Below are 25,121 nucleotides of genomic sequence, written 5' to 3' on the forward strand. Positions count from 1 at the left end.
CTCTGACGCACAGCTGCCTTGAGCTAGATTTACCCCATCCACTGGAGGCTAATTGTGAGTAATACGTGCGGAGTAACACTGGCTTCTGGCCTCGGGACCTCGGGGCTGCATCGTGTCAGATACACATGTAGCCAGAACTCTCACAACTTAGCGTGACCCAGTCATTGCCAAGGCCGGTGGGGACATCTTCCTGGACAGGAACACACCGCACTGCAGTGGTGAGGAGACAACCCAGGAAGGAGCCCGTGCTGGCTGGAAGACATGTTAGGAGCCTGTAGCCAGTCTTGGTGGGCCCTTGAGCCAAAGCAGGGGCTGCGAGGGTCAAGGATCAGAAAGGTCATTTAGCAAGAGTCCAGGCCTGGGAAGGGGGCTTGGCCTGGATGCCATGCCATTTGCAAACAAAAAATGCGGGAGGAGTTCCTTGTGTGGCAGACACAGAGTTCAGTGTGCTGGGTTGAGCCCGAGGTACCTGTGGGACAGCCAGACAGGAGTGGCAAGTCAGCGGCCAGAAGAACAAGTCTGGACTTCACCGGGGCTTGAAATACTCAGTGTGGGTCATCGGTGTGCAAATGGTAGTCGGAATGGTAGTTGGTAGTCCCCAGAAGTGTGTGGAGTCTTAAGAGCTGAGGACAGACCCTGAGGAGCACCAGGAGATAGGGAAGAACCAAATAATAAATGAGCCCACCCGAGGGTATGAGAGAGTTTGAAAGACTTCAGCTCATAGTAAAATCAAAATCTTCTTCCCCATCACTGAGTAAGCCTACGGAGGCCTTCTTGCCACTTGACGAGCAAGAGAGGCTTTGGTGGAAGTTGATAGTGTCACAAGCGCATATTTGCTCGCCACCGTGGTAGGTGCTGTGTGGGGTGGCACAGCAAGATGCATACGATCCCCCAGATAGGCCGCCCTCTGCCTCATGGGGAAGCCTCACCCCTTCTCTCCTTTCCTTTCCCTCCTTGGATAGGAGCTGGGCAAAGCGATTGGAACCCCCCGCACCCCAGGTGCTGGTTGGGAGGTTGGCAGTAACTGGAGGACCTCAAGGCGGGGGTCCAGTTGGCACAGAGTTGGGTTAGAAAGGGCAGCAGGTGCTCTCCTGGCATGGGCCGGCCAGCTTGCCTCCATGTGCCCTGCCCTGAACCAGATTACCAAGTCCAAAGTCAGAGAAGCAGTCACGTGACAGAACCAGATTCTGGGAAAGGGCCAGTGCAGTCTGGGCAACAGGAAAACTGGGAATGATCAGGGGCGCCCTACTTCACGCATCAGGCTTGCCAGCACAGGCTGCGGGTGTTCTCCCAATGGCCATATCTGCCAGGTTTAGAAGGAAAAATGTACTCTCTCCCTTAAAGAAGGCCCAACAGTGGCCCTGGCCAGGATTGAGATAATTCCAGTGGCTACTTAGCATTCCCCCCCCCCGCCCCGCCCTCAGAACCCCTGGGTGCCAACTAGGCTAAGGTACAGGTCGGGCTCTGCTTCCAACTCCCTGGACAAAGCAGGGTCCCGCCAATGACAGAGCAGGGCTCTTGGTGTTTCACTGCGCAGAACTGAAACATGTCTGTGCAAGGCCGCCGTCCTCAGGTTTCCCCTCACTAATTGATTGATTAGAAAGTCTGGGCACAGAAATGATCGCATTCCTTATGCTTGTGTGCTCTGACATGATCAAGCGATTTTTCTTGGTAAGAGAGGATCCCAGGAATGGATTGGTACTCAAGCTTTTAAAGTCATGTCCTCGCTATTCTGGGCTCTCAGAGGTTTAAACCTTCCTTAGCAGTCAGGGCCCTGGTGGCCAGTGCCCTTCCGGGGTCCCAGGGCGAGGCTTGCTGCATGCACACTGGGCAGTGCTGTGGCCAGGGGCTGGGCCCACCCACCTTGCCAGGGAAGACCCCTGTCCTGGCCCTGACCTCCAACCACAGGTGTCTGAGCCTGTTCTGCGCCTCTGTGAGCAACTGACATGAAGGTAAATGTCTGTCAGGATCAACCTCCACTCCTTTTCCTAATATATAATGCTCAGTATATCAAATCACATGTGCAGAAGGATCTCATTTATAAAGTTGTGTATATAGTGTATGCAGTTATATACATCATAATACACATCTTTCTTACATGTCTTTCTCCCTAGAATGATTCACAGAAAACATGTCTCGCCCCTGTGACAAACCTTCCCTGATCTCCCATTCATTTAGAAGACATTCTTGCGGCCCTGCCTCAGCCTGCAGGCCTCCACGCCCAGGCCCACATGGCTCCTCGGATCCCATTTCTCACCCTCCTCCCCTCACCCACCCTGCTGCCCCACGGGCCTCCCTGCTGTTCCTCTCCCACTGCGGGCATGCTCCCACCTCAGCGCCTTTGCCTTCGCCGCGGCCTCTGCCTGGAGCACCTTCTCCCAGGACCCTCATGCCCAGGCTCCTTTGGGTTCCTGCTCCATTGTCACCCCTGTGAAAGCCCCCCCTCACAGCACCTCAGCCTCTAGCACAGTGACTGTTCATCTCGTGGCAGGAGGTAGACTGTCTGAGGGAACCCTAAAGGCTCTCCCGTCGTACCCCCATCCCTGGCCCAGTGCCTGGCACGTGGGGGCTCACTTACTAATTTAACAAAGAAGCACAGGACATGAAAACAGACACTGACCTGCAGCTTTACAAATGTTAATATCATCACAACTGTCTGGTGAGGCAGGTATGAGTGTTATCTTCATTTTATACACAGGGAAACTGAGGCACAGATAGGTTAAGTCATTTACCCAAGGTCACACAGTAGTGTCAGAATTCGAAGCCCAACACCCACCCTGGAGTCTGTGCTTTTACTGCCACCTTGCGATTTCTGTGGGGGGGACTGAACGAGGCGTGAAGGGCCAGGTTCCTCCGTTTAAAACCAATGGCAGTCAGGCCAGGAAGCCACCGTCTGACCTAACCCCATTATGCAGCCGGAGTATGTGAATGGAAGCCATAGAAATGCATTTTATAAAGAGGCGCTAAAGAAGCTAGGGAAGGAAACGGGCCAAAATCATTTCAGTAATCATCTCTAGGTAGTGGGGTTTTCGGGTGATGTATATTTTCCTCACTATACCTATCTGTATATTCCAAGTTTTCGACCTGGGCTAACACTAGAATGATCAAATTAATATGGTTGCTTTACCAAAGAATGTTACAGTTCAGAGGCGGGTAGTCCTGTCTGGGAACAGCTCGGGGCGAGCAGGGGAGGCGTCGGAAGTGGGTTCCCTGACCCTAACAGAAGGCCTTCTCCCTCTGACCTTCCAGGACATCATCGAGGGGGGCAACCTGCGCATCCCACTGCAGGAGCTGCACCAGATGATCCTGACCCCCATCAAGGCCTACAGCTCCCCGAGCGCCACCCCTGAGGCTCGCCTCCGGGAGCCCCAGGCCCCGCACCCGCCCTCACTCATGGGCCCCGAGAGCCAGAGCCCCGACTGCAAGGACAGTGTTGCGGCCCCTGGTGCGACCGCCACCACCTCTGCTGGGGCCAGTGGCGGGCTCCAGCCGCACCAGCTGAGCAGCTGTGACGGGGAGATGGCTGTCGCCCCGCTGCCGGAGGGAGACCTGCCCGGGCAGTTCACCCGTGTCATGGGGAAAGGTAGAGCCTGATTCCCCACCTCCCCCTTGTGTTCTCTCAGCGCCGGTAACCAGGGCTGCCAGTCCCCGAGCGGCTTCCCCTGGGTGCTGGGGAACCTGCCCACCCCAGTCCAAGTGGTTAGCCCACTGCACAGATGAGGAAGTGTGGCCCTAGGGGTGAAGGTACTTGGTTCTGAGCTCAGGCGTCTCCCACCCCCCCAGACCAGGGCTGCGGGGACCCCCTGGAAGAGTGCTCACTGGGCCTTGGACCCCCAGGCTACAGCAGCAATTTTCAAGCTTTTTCATCTCATGGCACACATAAACCAATTACTAAAATTCTACTGCACACCAAAAAATATATTTTTTGCCAATATGACAAAAAACATAGGTATACTTTTGATTCATTCACACCAGACGGCTATTGTTGTGTTGGCTGTTGTCATTTTTTATTTGACAGTCTAAGGGAAAAGAGGTCAGTGCCTGCGACTAAATAGTCAGGGGCTGCAAGTTTTAAAAATGGTCACAGCCCACCAGTTGAAAATCGCTGGGCCAAAGTCAGCCCGGGCCGTGCACGGACTACGCAGGCACCACGGCCATGCTTTGCGTGTGCCTCCAGGGCAGGGCAGGGCAGGATGCGCACACAGCCCTTTGGGTAAGAGCACCCCCCCCAACTGACAGCCCTGGGGGGGGGGAGGTCCTGATGCACCTGTATAAACACGTGTATCACTGTGAGAAATAACCCTCCAATGATGGAGGAGCAGGCTTCCCGCTCACGGGCGTGCCCACACATCTCACGTCCTAAAGCACAGGCCAGCTTGATTCCTCCAAATTAGGGGCGCAGTTCATTCATAAAACCATGGAGACTGCTCTCTAATAATGTGGATGGTCTTTGATGCCTTTGAACTCCCTCTCAAAAGGAGCCTCTTTCAAAGATAGAGCTCAGGACACTGCTGCGTTCTTCCTCTCCCAGAGTGTCTGTCTCGGGAAGGATTGCAGAAGGCTTAATATAGAATGGTATGCCTGGAATTAATCGAAGGGGCTTCTCGAGGCGAGGGCTCCCGTGGTGACCGAGCCTTTGACTTCCGTGGAATGAAGAGCCTCCTGGCCCTCTTTGTGAGCCTTATGTAAAGCCACTGGCACACATACCTCTCCAAGTGTTAGTCCTGAAAGGAAAGTAGAGGCAGATCGCCAGGTTAGGGTGGGTATGCATTTTTCTAATTCATCTTCCTTCTTTTTTTTACACAGTGTGCACACAGCTCTTGGTCTCCAGACCTGATGAGGAGAATATAAGTTCCTATTTACAGCTCATAGACAAGTGTCTAATTCATGAGGTGAGTTGTGACAGTTTTCACAAAGCTTTTTTCTCATTGCTTGGACACGGTTCTCGGCGTTGCTGCGATGGGATCATTTGGGTCTCCACCAACCTGTTTTTGTGGGGTAGCTGTCATCATAGCTCCGCTGCGGCGGCCTCAAACCTAGACACAGCTCGTAGGTCACTTAGGCGCCCAACGATTCATCTAGACTGAGTTCTGCTGTGAGGGACACGGCCGGAGACAAACTTCTGACTCTGAAACCATCCCTGAGGGGTCGAGCCTGGGGGGTGGTTAGCACACAGTCCTGCCCCTGGCCCTTGATGTTTTCAAGTCTTTCAGAAGTTTTGTTTTGAAACATTTTGCCTTTTGGCTCCAGGGAATCTGAGGAAGGTGTGGAGAAGGAGTGTGCTGAAGAAACAATGTGTATGTGTTGTGTGTTTTCACGGCCCTTCTTCTGGGGTTGGATTTGTGAGTTTCATGGGATTTGTATTTCGCCATACGTCCTTTTGAAGGGTAACTGAGGCAGGCTGGAGCCAGGCCTACCAGACTCACAAAGCTGGTGCAACCTTCATGACTGAGCGAGGCCGGTACTGGTCACAGCTGCCCCGAGTGACCTGTGGGGACAGGTGGTTGTGCCTCGGATCCATGACCCCAACAATGGCTTCTTTGGCAGCTCTCCTCCAAAGAGTCACAGAGACAAAGTCTAGGCCTTAGGAAACTTAGGACTGGGTAAATCTAGGGCACTGAGGTCCTTCTGTGAGCTTTTGACATCAGGATAAGATGGTAAAGGCCTCCAAGTCTCCTCACCTTTGCCACGGTGGCAGCCAGAACCCCGGGAGTCCAGTGAGCCCAGTTTGGGAGATACGCAGGGCAGCGGTCTGGCCCCCACCACCCTCCTGCTGCTGTGGGCAGTTCTCTGGGGCCCCCACCTCCATGGCCTCACTCCACCCCTCCTCACTGCAGGTGTACAGTCTCCCTCCGGGTTTCCACCCCAGCCACACCGCCTCTACCCCCTAACCTCTCATTTTTGCAATTTTCTCTCACAGTGGCATCAGTTCTTGGGTGTGCCTCTCCTCAACCCCCAACTCAAACTTTTCTGTTTCCAATCCTGCCGCTGCACTTGTTTTGACCAGCAGAAAGCCGCAGAAAGGAGATAGGTCACATTGACGAATTTTAGAACTCATTCATTCCATAGATATTTATTAAGCATTGAGCACCCTGGCCCTGGCAGCTTACATTGTGACAGGTAATCACATACGTGATGGTAAAGCCTCTGATGAGGTCCTCCCAGTGTGCCCAGAGCCCAGACAAGGAGTGGCGGGCACCTACCAGAGGCAAAAATGGGCGTTTCCTCAGAGGGAAACCGCCCCTAAGCTAGCCGTGAAAGGCAAGCTGAGTCTCAGTGGCAGGGACTAAGGAAGAAGGCAGAGGAGTGCTCCAGGCAGAGGGCAGCATTGGGTGTTCTGCGTATAGTTAGGAGAGGACCTTCAAGGTGGATTTCCAGAGGGATGATAAAGGGAACCTTTAAACTTGTGAAAAAGCAAACAAGGTTCCTACTTCCTTTCTCACATTCACTCTCAGCATTGAGCTTTTAAGATACGGGAGGGCAAGTTACCTCCACCTCGCCTCAAGTCAGCTGATCCCATGAGACAAAGTAATGAGTCCTCCAACTGCCTCGGCCGGACAGTGCCCAGCTTCCTCATTGGTCTGCTCCAGCCCCGAAGCTGCGGCCTGATTCTTCTCCCTGTCCTGCCTCATCATGCCCTCCCTTGGCATCCTGGCTCTTCTTTCTGCTTCTTTCCACTTTTCCTCCCCGGTTGCCCAAGTGATCCATGCAAAGACGGCACTGTGTGTACTCATCTGCCGGCAAGAGGCCCCGTTGCAGGAGAGGGGCCTCTTGGTAACAGGAGTCATGGGCAGAAAGGGCCTGGAGCCGGGTCTGCTTGCCTGAATTACTGTCAGGATAGAGGGGCCTGCACTCTGCTTTGGAAAGGAAAATGTTGTTCAAACCTTTTTATTATTTCAGTTCGAGAAAGAGGAAGCACGTCTGAATAATTTTCCACAGCCTCGGGCTATTCTGTGTGTGCAGAACACACCCTCCCTGAGAGGCCCTCGGAGGCACAGTCTGCACCCTGGCTGGAGGTTAGGCTGGGCTCCAGAGACAGGGCTCCCTTTCACAGCCACCTGGAAGGTGAGCATGTTGACAATTCCAAGGTGCCTTCCTTCCTCCCCAGGGATGAAGGGACTGACTCCCCAGAGTAGTCAAAGGAAGGACAGGAAAGTTCTGAATTTTGTATCTGAGACTAATCACTTCGTCTCATGGATTGTAACCCCAGGAGTCTTGCTTCCTTGCCGTCTTGAGAAGGTTCTAGGAAGATGAGCTCTTGTCCCCTTTATGAGGCTTTTAATCCAGCCACAAAAGCCATGAGACACATCTTCCTCTAGACAGACATATTGGTCTGGGCCTGACAGGGACAGAAGATTCAGTAGTGGCTGACTGGCTTTGTCTGGGCAGTCTGTAGTGTGGAGTCTTCCTTCCCCTCCAGCCCAACCCAGAGCTGCCAGCGGAGGAGCTGAGGTGTGGTATCAGCCACCTCAGCCAACAGCAATAGTGCCGGCACGCATGCACAGGAGCCAGCTTTCAGAAACCCCTCTGAGCTGGTCATGACCCGGCTCCTCTCTGTGCCTCCCGGCTGCAGCTTCCAGGATGGAGAAGAACCGGCCACCACACTCACTCGGCACTGCCAGGGGGCTTGCTCCCTGTCTGCAACAGGAGCCTGGTGCCCCTGTGCTGAGTGAATGAACTGACCTCTCTGTGGAAGTGTCTACATTTCCATCTGTGTGGATGCTCTTTGCCACCACGGGAGATGTCATGTATGAACTGATGTTCATATGTGGAAACTCTTTAAACGCACATCGATAAAGGGAAACTTTGTCACTTGAAACTCAGGCTGTCCTTCAGGCTGGCTGCAGACCAGCCCAGTACTCTAGTTTTGAGACCTCCAACTCATTCGCTGGGCGCTAAGGTGCCTGTTGAACACCGACCATGATGAACCTTCATACACCACCCCCAAAGGGCTGGTCTATGCCACTGAAAAGGTCGGGTTAGAGTATCTGTGAGCAGCGTGTATTGAATCATTGCTAACAGCCAGGCATGTGCTACGTATTCTGAGTGCTTTTCAGGTGTTATCTCATTTAAACCTGACCGTGTCTCTCTGAGGGGGGTGTTAGTATGCTCAGTTTTTGGAAGGAACAGAGTCTTGAGTAGAGGAACTCGCACAAGGGCGTGTAGGGCTCATGCCCTGCCACATGCATCCGGGGCCTTTCTCTGACCCTCTGGGCTGGACCCTCCTCCTCAGGTCATCTTGACCACAGTGCCTACATCTTATGTCCTCACTTAACTTGGCTGGATAAGCCGGTCAGAAGCAAAATCTACCCTTCCCTTTATTAGTCCAGCAGAAGGGTTTGCCTTTTGCTCTTTTCAGAGGTGCTCAAGTGCATTTGGACACTCACCAAGCACCACCACCAAATGAGAGAGACCCTGGAGGAGGACCACGTCCTCACCTTTTGGCCATGAGACCATCTGCCACTCAACTTAGAGGGGGCTCTGCACCTTAGAGGGGCTCTGCACTAGGTCCCTTGGCTGGTAGCCCTCCTTGATGAATACCCTTCATGGCGCCTGGCTAAGGTCACCCAGGAGGAAAGGCTTTGCCAGTAAATAACTTTTCTACAATATGACTAACATTTTTTGCTTTTGTTCATGTAGCTCTCCTGTGTTTAGGTCCTTAAAGATTCAATGTCATTGGAAGAAAATTAAGCTGTCATTTTTTTTCTCTGTTTAAGGAATCTATTACCTTCATGGAATATAGTCATGTAGTCTGTTATTCTAAGTAATAGCTTATTGCTACTTAAATTTCATGCTTTATTGACAAAACTACTTAGGCGTGTTCTCTCCATCATTGTTAATGCTCATCTGTCAAATCTGATGGATTTCCCACAGCGTCTGGACCACAGTTCTAGATACCTGACAGGGGATTCCTATGTGGTGTGTGCGTTCCTCACCCTCTAGAACACTCCATGACCAAGTTCTTCCTGCAGCAGAATTACGAGGACACTTGCTGCCGACACAACCCCGAGTCCCCTCCGAATCTGTTAAGGCAGGCTCTGGGTGTGGAGGACGGGCCCTGAACCCGCATGTGAACATCTCTTCGGGGAAGTCTGTAGACCATGAATTTGAGAGTCTCCGCCCTGGAGACACAAAACCCCTGAAAGTCCTCCCCTGGGCCATGGTGCCCACGACAGGGGACATGGTATACGTGACAGCATATTACAGGGCAGTAGGCAAAACACCCCAAACACCAGTTTTACTAGAAAAGACATGAGGAGTCATCGGATCTACCCATCTTCCTAAACTTTAGACAAAGTTTAGGTTAGGACACGCACGGGGGTTTTGGTAGGGCACAGGATCCCTTAACCAGAGATTTCTCAGCCTAGGCCTGAGATGTGGAGACTATATACTCCATTTTCTAAAACCCAGCTAACCACTCAGGGTGTCCACACACCATCAAGCAAATTGATTTTTGGAGTGGTTTAGCATTTCCATTGATTATGAAAATGCAGGGGGCCTGCAAAAACCAGCGAATTCAACAATCAATTTTGCAATTTATTCTTGGTTAATAAATTGAGTCCAGAATGGAGTCAGAGGAAAAGGAAGGAGGGTATGGACCTGCCAGAAATGCAACCAAAACTGAGGGTTATGGAAAGCTTAATGCATGTACTTTACCAGGCACCTCCAATGCCAAGTAATTTGAATTTTCCATACAAGCAGCTCGCAAATAAAACTGACTGCTGTTTGAACCAGCTTGGAAACAGGTGAAAAAAAAAAGGCAACTGCAGAGACGCCGATGTTTTCCCCTATTAACTGCATGTTTCTCCCTCTAATGCCAGGTTGCGTCACCCATTAAAAAGTCCTGTTTGTTTTTGCAGGCATTTACAGAGACGCAGAAAAAAAGATTGTTGTCATGGAAACAGCAGGTGCAGAAGCTCTTTCGGTCTTTCCCTCGGAAAACCCTTCTAGACATATCAGGATATCGACAGCAAAGAAAGTATGTTGGAATTTCATTCTTTGCAATGCATGGTGGTTCCAGGTGCCTCATTGCCTGCCTGGGTTCCTGAGGCAGGACAAGGCAGGGCATTCCTTGTTCACCAGGGCACCCTGGGGCGAGTTCCAAGTCGCATTCCTTAAACAGGTGGGGTTGGGAAAGGCTGTAGAGGGAAAGCATTCCCAGAGGAAGAGCTGAATGCGATCTTTTGTAACTCAATTTACATTGTCAAAATGACAGTGGTAGTCCAGATGCGGAGAGTGGGTATGATTTAATGAATGCCAGCAGAATACTTGGCAGTTTATCCCCAAAAGGGGGCTCTGAAAGGACAAAAATGGATTGTTCTATCAGCACCTTAAGTGGTAGTGTAATTTTTTTCTCTCTTCTAGCTGCAGACAAGCTAATTATAGTTGGTGGCAGGGTGAAGAGCCCAGTGCTAGTCTATTTTGGTCTGAGCTGCAATCTAAGAGTGGAGCAGCACCATTCTTGATTTTTCATAGTACTTCAGCTTCTTGGATGCAGATAAAAATAAGCCTCATTGTACTTTAGACCCCATTACCTTAATCTGGCTTTAAACTGAGGGATCCAATTGCATATTAAAGACAGTCTAGTGGATTAAGCCTTGAAGAGTGACAGGGAATTTTGGGGAGACAAGGGAATGATGACGCAAACATCCTAAAAATATCAACATTCTATTTTACATTTTTAAAGATGAGCAAATAAATAATAATTTTTTCACTTGCACCAAAAAGGTTCTGAATTCATTTCTCGGTGCATATAGGAAGCTCAGTCTGGGTTGTTAAAATCTTTAACACTCATTTGCGTGTGACTTAAAACATCACTGTTTCATATTATTTAAAGGAGGTAAGGCCAATTGGATTTGTGAAAAGTCTTTATTAAAGATTTATGTAAAAATTAAATTATCATATTCCACCATTATTTATGTGCCAAGTGGTATCCAAGCATTTTAAGAATATTAATACATTCAATCCTTGCAACAACCATATGAGGTAGAGGAGCTACTGTTAACCTGATTTTACGGAGGGGTTGGTAGCGCGTGGCATCCAGGATTCCGACCAGTGAGACCAGCTCCAAAGTCAGCGCTCTTCACTGCTCTGGAGGCCAGGCATCTCTCTGGCCTTTGGCGCATGTGCAGAAAAGATGGGCAGGTCAAGCAACTTTCTATTTCCCACCCCCTGGCCCCAAGACCTCCAGGGGTGGCCTTCCTGGATCACCTCTGCACCCAGATGAAAGGCCAGGCCTGCTCTTCAGCCTCCTCCTCCTCGGGCTGCCTGTTTCCCAGGCTCGCTCTCTCCTTGTAAAGGGCAGCAGAAGCAAGACTTCTCCCAAGGAAGAGGAGGAGGTTCCAGACCCGTCTTGCAACACCAACCCATTGGGAGACAAGTTCTAAAAGGAAGAAAGAACCTAGAGGTTGAAGATGAAGATAGAGCTTTTAAGTTCTTTGTTGCTCCTCCCAGAACTTTCATTCCCTGCCTCTTTCTGCCCTGCCTTATCCTTGGTTTGCATCAGAGTTCCCATCAACCTTGACCTCTCTAGAGTGTTACTATCAAAAGCATGTATTGGGCTAACCCAAGGTTTGCAGATTGGAGTTCCAATAGACCTCCTTTTATTGATTAGGTAAGAATGAATACAATCATTGATTGTAGATGTTCAGCTGGAGGTTGCTAAATCTCTAGAAAGTAATTTGTTCTGCTAAGTATAACCTCCGGGATCTTTTTATGCTATTAATTTGCTTTGAAGACCTGTTTCTCCAATAATACACGGGAACTGCAGCCCAGCCCCTGCTTGAATTATCACAAATCCCAGATTAATTGGTTCTTATTCAGTCTTTTAATGCATTTCAAGGTAATGAAATCAGTTGGTTAGATTTAGGAAGGCAGAGAAAGAGAGATGCCGATGGACAGAACAAGAGAATGAAAAATGAAAATGTACTTTTGTCGCTTTATTCTCTCCCCAGAAAGAGCGATTATTTCATTGAGCCTAGTGATCTTAGGTAACCTAAGTGTTCACTCTGGTTGCCGGCAGTGGTAGCATTCAACAGGACTGGCTTTGTAATAACCAGTTAAGGATGCCGTGGTGGGGGCCCTACCGGCATTAGAAAGAAGACCTAGCCAAACTCTCCCCTTCCCCACTCATTCTATCCCAGAATGTTCTGGGATTTACAGCCACATACTGCCCAGTGAGTCCTAACCTCAGGAGCACCTAGAGCCCTCATTCCTCCGGTGACTAAGTGTCCCACGACAGAACCCTCTACCCACATGATATTGCTTAAGATGCATTCTCGCCTTCCCGAAAGCACAAATCATTTTAGCATCATTCATTGACTACTGTACTTTGCATATGAAATAACTTTTTAAAAATCCAACCAAAATGGAAAATGAGCCAAAAAAAAAAAGCCATTCGCACTAAATAAGGAAAAGGCTTAGCAGAATACTGAATCATCTACCAGGTGGCCACAATTCTGACTCCAAAAGCCAAAGGCCTAGTTTTCACAGTTAAAAAAAAGCCACCACTGCTTGCTCTCCACCTGTCACTCCGTCGGATTGTCCTTCCTCCAGAGGAGGTCTCTGCTGCGATCACAAGAAATTACTCCTATTCCTCCTGGCTCAAATTTCTCCTTTTAAAGTGAACATTTTAAACCTTAGTCAAAGAAGAAAGAAGGGAAGAAAAGGGAGAAAGGAGGAGATAAACAAAGTGACCCAGAACTCGGGAGCGCCCCCTTCTCATCACACGCAGACGAGCCTGTGCAGTTTGGGCCTCCTTCCTGCGCCGCAAGTGCCTAGAAGTGGGCAGACGTGGCCCAGAAGTCCAGTGCAGGCAGCTCCCCGTGGAATCCTCTTCACCACCCCCTTTCTCTCCCTAGGAAATGTAGGAATTCTGGGGAGAAGAGAAACATTTTGTGAGATCAACTGTGCTGAGGGCTTAGATGCCCCTCCCCCTATGCATACAAAACTCTCAGGAAATGAATGTTTTGCAGGACCCCCACCCCCACCCCCACCCCTTCACCCTCAACTGGTTCAACTACGTCAGCCCTGTCTCCCGGAGTCTCCTCGTCACAGGCTTGGTACAAACCTCCCCTGCACGGCTGGGAAAGCAAGTCTGTTCCATCTTGTGGCCATTGGAGGTAAAGCATTCGGACTTAAACATCAGTGAATGACTAAAGCTGACTCTTCTTGGAAAGAATGTGCTGGTTCCTGAAACCCTGCTGGCTGCTGCGCACCCTCCCAGAACCTGAGGCATGTTAGAGAGGACACGTTCTTTGGCGATGAGGTCACAGGAGCAATGGGAGCACAGCGTCCGAGTGCGGTGCCAGGGTCTCCAGCAGCCTTCCTGCCTGGGTCCAGGGGAAGCATGGAACCTCCGGGTCTTTCTGCAGGGAGGGCCTGAGGGTCCTAGGTCCAGAGCGCTTGCACACACACCATCTCCATTCTCATATCCCTGCTCTGTACCTGGAGTCAGAGCCCCAGACGTGGGATCAGCTCCTCCATCTGGTGGCAGAGGGTCATTCATTCTTTCATTCATTCCACCTGCGTTTACTGTGCTAGGGGCTGATTCAGCTGTGGGACATGCAGATTGGATGAGGAAAGACACCACCGTTTTCCTCCAGGAACTGACTCCCTTGGGGGCTCTCAGGCCCACTCTCCAAGTCTACCACACAGACAGAAAGACTGTGGTACGCTGGAAGGATCACTGAGCCTGGCTGCGCCACTTTCTTGCTGTGTGGCCTCCTGACAGGCGTGAGTGCTCTGGGTCCTGTGACGCAGCTGGGAAGAAGGCCCAAGAGCACGTTGATTCAACTTCTGGGCTGCCAGCACTGCCCCCTACTGGCTGTGTGACCTTCGCAAAACCCTTAAGTTCTGTTTTACTTCTCCAGCTGCAAATAAAAGGGGACAGAGTGCCTACTTCACGGGGTTGCTGGAGGGTTGAAGAATCCGTGTAAAAGTGCTGTGACGGTGTACGTAATATTCGCTCTCACATGTTAGCTGCCATGTTTATCACAGCCCTTTCCTGGTTCAGAGCCCGGGGTACCCCAGAAGCCTCCTAACTGTCAAATGTGAGCAGACCCCAAGAGGCGTCCCACTGGCAGCTTCGGGGCTGAGAAGGGCTGAGGGGGACCCATGCCTCTCCCGTTCTTCTCTGTTCACTCCCACAGTCGCGGCTTTGGGCAGTCCAACTCCCTCCCGACAGCCGGCTCTGTGGGCGGTGGCATGGGCAGACGGAACCCCCGCCAGTACCAGATCCCTTCTCGGAATGTCCCCTCCGCCCGCCTTGGCCTCCTGGGCACCAGTGGGTTCGTCAGCTCCACCCAGCGCAACACCGCAGCCACCCCCACCATCATGAAACCAGGAAGACAGGTTGGTTCTGCCCCGGGCACGAGGGTGGACCGCCCAGCTCAGCGCCAGAGGCTTCAGGATGTTTCCCCAGATGACCCCAAGGCAAGGGGAGAAAACAAGGAAGGCCAAACTGAGAGACAGCTGTCCCTGTCCTCTGCAGTACCCAGCGTCCTTTGCACTGGCTATCTGGGAGACAGATCAAGGCCAGGGCTGCACCTGGCCTCAGGGGAGGACTGCTTAGGATGCTGCTGGGACCACTTTAACTTTGGGGGTCCCACACAAGGGGCCTTTAAGGCAGAAATTTAAGACCTGTTTATTATTTGCCTCGACCCTTGACTTGCCCCAGCAGGCCTCACCACCTCCCAAATCTGGATACCAGAGAAACCCGAACATCTAAGGAGCTTTCTTAGCCTTTGTCATGACCCGGGCTGTGGTGGAGAATCCACAGAAAGGAGCCGAGAGAGGCTGTCAGAGGAGAGTTGAAGGCCAGGCAAGGCCAGGCTGCACAGAGGTTCTTGCTGTGTGAGGTGGAGCCAACCTCTGTCCCTCCTCTTCTCACTCCTCTCTCTCCGCCCCCCCCACCCTGCCCAGTGCCTTCCTGCTGTTTGCCCCCAGCCTTGTGAGGCCATGCAGGCTGTGGCTGGGATTGGAGGGACACAAGAGGGTCTGAGGTTCTGGGTTGTCTTGAGAAATTTAGGGATGACAGATCAGTTTGAAAACCGGAAAACAGCTCCAGGCAAGACAGGCGGGACTCATTCCCCAGGGAAAGCAGCAGAGAGTCTGAGAAAGCCCCACCTGCTGGTCATGGCGGGCAACCCCCAGGTCAGTTCAAGGGGAGGTCACCAGTGAGACGCTGGGGGACAGTTAACACAAGCTGGGTTGTGCCAGCGCCTTGCCAACCGGGAGGTTCTTTTTTCTCCCCCTCGTTTTGTAGTAAACTAAGAATCTCAAAGAAAAATCAAACGAGAGCCCTGAAATACTTGGTGCTTTTTGTTGCAAATGTTTTATAGACACACACCGCGTCCCCTACCCCCCTGCTTTTCCAAGAAAAACAACAGGAGAAATGAAGGCAACGAAAGGGATAAAAAGGGTTTGGAGGTAGTGAGAGAGAGAGAGGGGCCTGGGATTGGGGGCAGGGTGTGAGAATAAAATGAACGGAATCTAAGTTCCCTCTCTATAAATAAGCAGATGGGCAACGCTGGCCTGCAAGCAAGCCCTTTTCCAGAAGTTAGCAGAGGATTCTCCCCGGGGTATTTGTCTCCTGAATTCTGGTTGGGGCCCTGCTCCCCACCCCCACTCTCCCCCACCCCAAGGTATCTGGACTAACGGTTCCCCTTTTGTGCTTCTCACCAGAACCTCTGGTTTGCCAACCCCGGGGGCAGCAACAGCATGCCAAGCCGCACCCACAGCTCAGTCCAGAGGACCCGCTCGCTGCCTGTGCACACTTCTCCCCAGAACATGCTGATGTTCCAGCAGCCAGGTGGGGCCCGGAGCTTGATCTCTCGCTCTTCTCTCCCCTGACGCAGAGAGGAGGCCAGGACGCCAAAATAGATGCCCTGGTGAACTCAGCTGGAAAGTGCTCAGCCTTGACTGTCACCGTGCATTCTTATGAGCTTATAGCAGCCTTTCCTTTTTTAAACTGTGCCTTGCTGGCATGAACAGAGGCTGCTTGGCTGGGTGCCAGCACAAGGAGCCCCAGCGTCATTGCAATCTGATGGGTGTAGTTTTGATAGTAGTCATACCTCTAGGTTGATTAAACCAGAGATACCACTGGAGGGCTTCTGGGGGAGATGGGAGGAGTTCTGTGTGTTGTCAGGACAGGCAGTGTAGAGAGTAAGACAGAGAGAAGACTTGACCATGTTGATGCTAAGGGGCCCTCCCTGGTTTGGGAGCGCCTTGCAAACACACTGTGGGGCCAGCCATCTTTCCTTTCTGTGGTCAAACAGCAACGTGGTACAAGTCAAGCCCGTTTCACCTCTCACAGTGCCCCCTGAAACAGGGTAGCCAGGACTACGTACAGCCAACAAGCACTTGCACCCTTTCTCTATGCAGACAGTGACCTCTTAGACTCGAGGAATAACACGCAGCCACACAAACAGTCACTGCACCTACCTAGACAGCCCTGTAGGCAGGCAAACCGGACGTGTGCCCCTGTGGGAAATGCCCACCCTGGGCCGCAGGCGCGCTCGGTGTAATAAGTCCTATAGGAGCTTAAGGAGGGAAATGTCACTGGACTTGGCTGGGTGAGGAAGCTTCTTGGAATTGGAGCTGAGCTGCAGAGGACAGAGGTGAAGAGGTGGAAAGAGGAGGGTGGCACTGCGGGCGGAAAGAACAAGGGAGCGCGACTGCAGGGGTGCGGAGCTGAAGTAGCAGCAGGTCGACCAAGGCAGCTGGAAAGATGGTGCCCATTGGTGGGGACTCTAGATCCAAGGCCAGGGAGCTCAAAGCCTGGCCACTCTCAGTGGGGACTCTATGGAAGTCTTTGGGCAGGGGGTCAGGCAAGGGTGTGCCTGCAGGAATGAAGGGGAGGCAGGATGAGGGGGTGGGGGTGGGGGGCACCGATAAGGAAGAGCAGGAAGGTGCCGGCGGGGTGGAGCTGCCATGGGATAAGGTGTGTCGGGAAAGGAAGGGGCGTCCACATGGCCCAGATGCTTGTTTAAAGTTGCTTCTCGACTTCTAGAACTCTTTGTATTTGCCCACTTTTGTTTTAAAGCTTCATTTCTCCATTTTGATACGTGTAGCAATTTTTCTTGCCAGGCAGAAGTACTTGATAAAATTCAAGGGTGGTAAATGCCTTCTCTCTGGGTTATTTAGTCCCAGCCTCTGTTATCATGCAGAATCATGTATAATCCATTCCCAATAACAGAGAATCTGGACATGACTTGAAGGCGTCCTGGGCATGAGGAGGTCTGGGGCCTTGAATGACTATCCCACCCTGACCTCGGTCCCGGGACTGCAGCCCAACTACCTCATAGCCTCCCGGGAGCCCAGCATAGCTGACCGCTCTCCAGTCGCAAAACACACAAAGACTTCTCTATGGTTTGTAACCTCTCTCTCCTTCCCTGCAGCTCTCTTCCAAGCCCTCAGTCTTCCTCTCTGTTCCTGGCTTAACTGGGAAGACCAGGCCCCTGGAAAGAGCTGGGCCTTTCCTGGGAGGAGGACCGTTTAGGTCCATTGCCACGGATCCTCCGTGTGCACCTTTGTCTGCCTCCGTTGTGCACAGCAATGCCGCTGCTCGTGCTCAGGGTGACTGCGCCCCGGAGATCCTTTCCACCCTCTTCCCCGTGAAGCCTCCTGCTCCCATAGTTAAAGAATCACACGATACAGAAGGGCTTACAAGGAAAATTGACCCTAATGACCCACAGCATTTCTAATAATGGCCAAGGCACGCAGACAGGGCCACTCCGTATTCCCAGTTGCAAATGCATTGGTGAGCGCTCAGCAGGGGCCACTCCTAAACCCCGCCCAGCACACTCTGCCCAGGCTATGTGGCTCTTCTGGGGACCTGGTCAGGAAGGGCGAGGCAGGGTGCAGCCGTGACCAGGATTCCTCACTGAAAGGAGCAGAGGCTGCAGAAGGTTCTTGCCATGGGCCCAGGGATGCTCTCCCAGCCTCTGCTCAGGGCCCACGTGCATTCCTGCCTTTGCAGATCAGACGCTGGTTTTCAAGACCTCGAATCACTGTCAGAACTCTTCCTTCTGCCCGAGGAGGCCTCTTCCTCCACAGGCAGCCCCTGTCGTGGCCACAGCCAGGCCCGGACAAAGGCTCACTCTCCAGAGACAGGGTCTCAGAGCCAAGCCAGCCACTGGGTCTCCTGTGCAGATGGGCTTTCTGCTCCAGGCGTCTAGGGGTGGTGGCCCGGGTAGGACGGGCTGTCAGAAGTATCATGTCAGAGCGGCAGGAATCAGGAAGGCAGAAAGCGGCTTTCCTGTGTACACAGCATTAGTAATATGAATAGAAAAAGGAATGGAGACATGGGAACAACCCAAAATTAAGTACTCAGAGAACTGTGTCTCAGGTCGACATAGTAGTTTCTTCCTGGCCATGGGCTATCTTCAAAGCATCCATTTAAACCCTCTGCACAAACCTCGAAGACTACAGTGCATTCTAAAGGAGCTTTTATTTGTTCTGTTAACTTAAAATCATTCCATTAAGATGATGGAAGACCTTAAATATCTCCAAAGACTATAGCAAAGGCTGGGGGCTAGACCCAGCCCGAGCTGTGCGTCAGCTGATCGGTCGCCTTGCTCGGTTTGCAAGACGCTTCCCTCTTCCCTGGATCTGCAGCGTCCGTGGCCCAGTGGAAGCCATGTCAGGGGTGGTTTTTCACTGTATTCCCAAATGGACAGGTTCTAGATCTTTCCTGGGATGAGCCAGGAGAACCATGGGTGATTGTTACCTCTTGCAGGCCTCAGGGGCTTGTCCTCAAAAGTGAGGAAGACAAGGTCTGATGACTCACCCGGGAGGTGACTCGAGCTCAGGACAAGTGTGGTGCCAGCCCATGAGAGTCGTCACCTTTCTCGAAGAGGCAGAGTGTTTTCCCAACTGAAAAACCAGTTTGGAAACTGCTTGCAGGATGATATCTTATCTTGGAAGCAGTTCTGTTCCTGCAGACCTGACTCAGCCACCCTCCGGGTCCAGCCCTGAAGCGACACTGGGAAGCTGGAGGCTCCTCCTCACCTGGAGGGCCTGAGAGAGAAAAGGCAGAAGGGCCACAAACAGGTGTCCAAGGGAAAGCATGGGGGAGGGCGGGCTGCCCGCCTCACCTGGCTCCATTCTGGGGATCTCATTTCCTTGCTTGCACAAAACCACGCACAAAGAACCCTTGGGGCTGGACCCCCGCCATGTGAGGTGGATCAGGCAGCACCTTCCACGACAGCATTTCATGGGTGACATTCCTGTTCACAACACACCTCCCCTAGGCACAAGCTGATACTTAGAATTCTTCCACCATTAGAACACTGCATGCCTAGGTCTGTCACCTTTCATGTCCTCCTTCCTGTGAGCGATTTTCCCAATTCCTTTCCGAGAACTGCCTTTGGGAAGAGTGGGAGAAGGAGAGTGCATCAGAGCCCTGGGTCCATGAGCAGGGAAGGCGTGGGCTGCCATGCGGAGGCAGAGGCTGGAGTCCGGACCCACATAAAGAACCTAGTAAATATTTGTCCCCTGCCTTCTAATAAGCAAGGCAAACGGCCCTGCTCAGGGAGGTTGGTAAATGAGTCCATTCTATCACAGCCAAGAACCTAGCTGGGCCTGTGCCCCCTGCATTCAAGAGTCAAATTCAAAGAGACCAACTTGAGGCAAGAAGATACAATATTGTCTTGTGCCATATTCTACTCATCATTGTGTGGTGATACTGTGGGTCCCAGGGGATTTCCACAGCACTTGCTTCTGCAGTTTTAGGAATGAGGCCCCCAGAGAAAAGCCCCAGTCCCCATAACAGATTCAGGGGTGCGACTCATTTGTTACTCTGTTCCTCTTTCCCCTGCCGTGACCTCTCTGTCAATACCAGCTTACCTGCCACTCTGATGCCATTTGCTGCTCACACTGATCTCTTTGCCTTTTGTTATCATCCTGCCCATTTCTTCTTGGTTCCTGGGTTTGTCTCCCTTTCTTCCTTACCTGCCCATCAGCCCATCAGTCCAAGCCCCACATCCCATCCTCTGTCCCTTCCTTATCGGCCTGTCTTCCCTGACGTATTTCCTTCCAGTGACCCTGCCTGTCACTTAACCAGACCTTCAAAGCCTTGCTGTTATCCAGCAGAGTGGCCTCAGCTGTCATTGGCAAAGTGGCATTCTAAAGGTTTTTTCCTAAAATGCCCGACCTGTCTCTTTTTCTAAAATCCTAAAGACATTGGCCTCCCGCCCCAGCTTCAATGCTTTGAAAGAGATGCAGAATTGCACCTCAGGTGCTGCAGACAGAAAACCCTGCAGGAATGTCCCATTTCTGCCAAGGAAAAGCCACCTGCCGCCCATACCCCAGTGGGCCCTGCAGCAGCACTTCATTAAGGTTGGGCGGCCCCACTCCCTTCTAGAATCTTCTTGACCCTGGGCCTAAGCACTAGGCACTATACTTGTGGGACTTCTGCAAAAGCACAAAAAAGTCCCAAGTCAGCCTAGGCCCTGGGCATCTTAGAGCTGGGGAGCCTCACTAAATGTTGGAATGACCTGACGGGGAGAGGAAGAATTCCTAGTTCTCAGAGATGGCATCTGAGCTGAAGAAACAGGCCTGCTTTGGTCAATAGCAGAGAAGACTTGGTTTCAAAGAGTCTTTCTTTTCTGCCTTACAGAGGCTAGAAACTATGTCTGCCTGGTCCATTACAGCTGGGAGCCCAGGATAATTGTGAAGGATGAGCCCTTGGGGATAGCAGGAGCCCCGGGGTTCCTGTGGGCCTGTGGAGCAGGAGCCACCCGAACGCTCCTCTAGGGTTTTGAGAGCTCTGCCCACCAAGCCACCCATAGCTGAGAGCTCCGAGCCTGAGACGGAAGCTGTTTTATCAGCCCAGCCGGTCTCCCTAGATCTTGTATGTGCAGGATGCCACAGATCTGTTTTTATCAAATACACAATTAAAAAGTCACACTATTAGGAAACTCGGGAGTATGAACATATGTGTTCCTCCCAAGACTTAGGGTTTCCAGAGCCATTCTGTGCGGTGGGGCCGTGGGCTCCCCGGCGCACCAGAGGGAGGATCTGGAGGATAAAAAGCAAGCACGCCAACTTCCAGCCTAAAAGAGCAGCCACTGAGGTTTGGAGATCCTGGCACGGAGAGCCCCGCACTTCTCGGCCCCCCTTTTGGAACACACAATCCCAGGCTTGGAAAATGGCATTTTGCTGCGTGTTGGCAAGAAATCCTGCAGCTGAAACGCTTCTCTCCAAATGCCGAGCATCTTTATTTATCCAAATCTCTCCACAGTGTTTGTTTAAAGGGAAGTGCTAGAGAGTAAACTAAATTTTACAATGAGCATATGGATGGCTATAATTGCTGAGGGTTTTTTTTTTCATATTTGCTAACTGGCTATATATAAAATTGTGTTTCTCTTTTATAGATTTCACACCCTGAAGGCTGCTAATTTTTGCATGCATATGATTTTCACATGAATGGATGAAAATACTAAAATACTCTTCCCTCTGGATTGTCTAATTGCCCCTCCCCTACCCTGAGAGCCACCAGTGAGTTGGGGTGGGGAGTCCCTTACACTCTCCCTCTCGGTTTCCCTGGAAGCCCAGTTGGCCTCAGTCCCGTGATCCGGCACAGTCGGCCTTCAGAGACACTGGTGCCGGAACTTGTGTCTGAAAGAACCCTATCTGCTCCCCAGTGCTTCGTATATTGATCCATTTTGCAAACCTTCTCTTTGAGAAGTTTAAATAACAGAATCAACACCTGCCTCTGAATGAGCTGGTAATGGGGAACCCAGATTGCAAAGAATATATAAATGTACAGCTAACCAAGGAAAACAGATACTTTGGTTTAACCATTGGTTTCAACTTCCTATCCCACCAAACCACCAACTCATTTGTAATCCCTGGCCCTGGGCCCTGAGCGCCCCCTGGTGGAGATGTGAAGGAGCAAGCCTGAAGCGGAGAGTTGACGGAGAGCACCGGGCCCTGCTCCATGTCAGCTGGCTAACCTGGATGGGTCACGCCACCTCTCCAAGTCCCACTTGGGAAGTGAGCACTGGTAGAGTCTTGGACTCAGAACAAGCGTTTCCCATGCTATGGTTTCTGTTTACTGCTGCTCATAACATAACAGAAATGCGCCAGTCTTGGTCTAGGCACAGGGAGCAGAGCCAAGTCCTGTTCCGATGAAGCAAACTTTCAATTGGGGGAAGCAGCAAATAAATACATATGTCAGATGTTGTGACAGCTATGAAGTAAAATAAAGCAGAAGAAAGGGTTGGTGCCAGAAAAGATCTGTTCACACACAATGAACAGAAAATCCTTTCTAAGGAGACAGTAGACCCAGAGACATCATGGCAGGAAGAGGGAGAGCTATGGATACATCCAGGACCCGACATTCTGGACAGAGGGAACAGCCGTGCAAAGGCCCTGGGGCAGAAGAGGGCCTGGGGTGGACGGAAGGAGGGGAGAGCTGTACAAGGGCAGGAGCTACCAAGGAGCCAGACCATGTAGGGCCTACCAGGCCATGGCAGGGGTTGGGTTGGCTTTGATGGGGAGGCGCCGGACGGTTCTGAGCAGGAGACTGACAGACTATGACTATAACCAGCTATTTTTAGTCACCAGCTTTCTTCCAGCCACCCATGTTCACAGTGGACTCTGTGAGTCTGACCTCAGAGGTTGCTTGAATCTGAGTGTAACCTGCCCTCCGTGCTTACCCTGACAGTCCCCCCAAGTCCTCCCAGGGAGGCGCAGCGACCCTCACCCCAGGTGGCACTGTGCAAACTTTCTCTTTGTTCTTAGAATCTCTGTCACCAACATAACCCTTTGTGCCCTGCAGAATTCCAGCTTCCCGTGACCGAACCTGACATCAACAACAGGCTGGAGTCCTTGTGCCTCAGTATGACCGAGCACGCCCTGGGAGGTGAGTGTTGTCCTCCTCAAGGTCACTGCCCACCTCGGGGACCTGCTGGCCACCTGCTGTCCACACTGGGGCTGTAGTGTGGGGTGATGGGAAGAGTGCAAGGAGGGGGGAGGCAGGAGACAAGGAGAGAGAGGTCTCGGGGCTATTGGAATGTCATCAAGCCACACCATGCCCAGCGGCCCATATGCCCCGCTCCTCCTCCTTTCCTGGGAGGTGAGTCCAGGGGACCTGAAGACGGAGCCTGTCCCTCTTCCCCAGGGGCCACCCCCCATGCACACTGGAGTCTCACCACATTCGCAGTCCCAGCCAAATGCAGGGAGCTGGAGGAGTCCAGGATACAGGACGCAGCTTTGAGTGGGAACATCCCCCACAGTACTGGAGTCCTTCCTTCTCAGCACTAGATTCCCCTAGTCTGGTCCAAGCATACCCCAACTTGCTCTAAAAACAGAACTTGTGAAACCAGAATCCCTGGTTGTTTTTATATCTCTGTTCCAAATGGCTTCCACAAGGCCTGGGGCCCTAAGCAGCCTGAGGTGTCCTTTGCAGTGTGACGGGGACAATCTAGTGGGATGTGCCTGTGGTGTGCAGGGCTGTGGCTCCATGAAAAGCTCCTAGAAGCAGAAGCAGCAGGGTCATCCCACCATCTGTTTGGCCTGAAACCCTGCATTGTCACAACAGCCCCAGGAGGCCTTCCATGCCCTCCTGGTACTAAATGGGTGCCGTTCACCAGCCTGCACCTGAAGCCAGACCTGGAGGTGTTTGGCAGGCAGAGGAGAGATGTCCACTCCTTCCTGCCAGTGTCCAGGGCAGCTCTGAGTCACTGAGATCCAGGGAAGCCTCCTGTGACCCTTCCTAATAGCCCTCTCGGTCTGGACACGCTCACCGCTCCCCCCAACCCCCGGAGATGGGCCCGCAGCACACCTGGAGCCAAAATGTGCGCTCTCTGGCAGCGGTAGGGGGAGAGGCCGCCATCAGCTAGTGCTCCAGAGAGCTTTGTCCTTCTGACCAGGGATTTTTATATTTTTAGCCTCTGCAAACACAACCGTAGCCTGAAACCAAATACGAGGCAGATAAAAATGCTCTGCTTGGATCAGGGCAGAGGCCTGTACGAGGCTGTCCGCAGCCTGGAGGAAGTCTCGGCTCAGGACCGGAGGGAGCTAGCTGAACACATCTCTCAGGGCACAGCTCCTTCTGTGACCTCCCCGGGGTTCCAGGAACTCTATGTGCAAACACCACTCTCATCCTTAGCCAGTCAGGTCCTGGGCGCTTCACGGCATCATAGGTCCATCCTCGGTACCTCCAGGATGAGGTACCGCTTTTCCAGCTAACTGAGCAGATGGGGTCAGCACACCAACAGCCCCTAAGGAGTAATGAGAAGCCCCCCAAAGGCCCATCAGCAGATGACGATGGATGAACCAAATGGCGTATAACCATACAGTTCAGCCTTAAAAAGGAGTGACATGCTAATACATGCTGGATGATCCTGGCAAGCGCCACGCTAAGTGCAAGGAGCCAGGCCACAGAAGACCACACAGCATATGACTCCATTTGTGAATTTATGAAATGTCTAGAATAGGCAAACCTACAGAGAGAGAGAGTGCAGACTCATGGTCATCAGAGGCTGGAGGGAGGTGGAAGTGGGGGGTGGCTGCTGATGGGTACCAGATTTCCTTTGGGGGGGTGATAAAAATAGTCTGGAATTAGCGGTGACGGTTGCACGACTGTGAATATACTGAAAATCACTGAACCGGACACTTTAAAAGGGTGACATTTGTGGTACACAAATTATATCTCAATTTTTTTCAGAAAGGGAAGGCCCCCTAGACCCAGAGCCAGCAGGCCAAGCTCAGCCCACGGCAACAGCCTGAGCGGCCTCCCCGCTGACAGTGGCTGGCCCGGTGGGGAACTCTCCCTGCCTCTGAGTCGGGGAGAACCGGCCTGATCCCCTGGGACTTGATAGTTCTCAGATAATTGACATGTTGAAAGCTCTTATCAAACGGCTAAATACTAACATTATCATCATTAGTAGCAAGAATGCCAAATGCTCCTTATGAAAGGGTAGCTTTTCTTCAAAAGACTTCATTTTTTAGCCCATTCTTCTCTTTTTACAGGAAACCTTTCTGAATGGATGTGTTTTTGCTAATGTTTTCATAGGATTAATCTCCTAAGCCTTTTTATTGCTATGGTTTTTTCTCAGTAATCCTCAGTTGGGGAACCTGTACGCAGTTTCCTGAGCAGAGAATGCAAATTA

The 25,121-nt window shown here is 51.8% G+C and overlaps 1 protein-coding gene across 4 annotated transcripts in view; it reads left to right on the forward strand.

The window, feature by feature from the left end:
- The window catches only part of SAMD4A (sterile alpha motif domain containing 4A), a 196,206-nt gene that overhangs the window by 167,800 nt on the left and 3,285 nt on the right, over nt 1–25,121 (forward strand). For all 4 annotated transcript variants that reach the window (XM_045201852.2, XM_045201856.2, XM_045201855.2 and 1 more), the window contains 6 exons: nt 3,250–3,583; nt 4,807–4,892; nt 9,861–9,979; nt 14,151–14,352; nt 15,685–15,811; nt 22,787–22,870. In XM_045201852.2, coding sequence (XP_045057787.2) covers nt 3,250–3,583; nt 4,807–4,892; nt 9,861–9,979; nt 14,151–14,352; nt 15,685–15,811; nt 22,787–22,870 — 952 coding nt within the window. The remainder of the gene's footprint in view (nt 1–3,249; nt 3,584–4,806; nt 4,893–9,860; nt 9,980–14,150; nt 14,353–15,684; nt 15,812–22,786; nt 22,871–25,121) is intronic.

Source organism: Desmodus rotundus, chromosome 7, assembly GCF_022682495.2.
Source record: "Desmodus rotundus isolate HL8 chromosome 7, HLdesRot8A.1, whole genome shotgun sequence".
Classification (NCBI taxonomy): domain Eukaryota; kingdom Metazoa; phylum Chordata; class Mammalia; order Chiroptera; family Phyllostomidae; genus Desmodus; species Desmodus rotundus.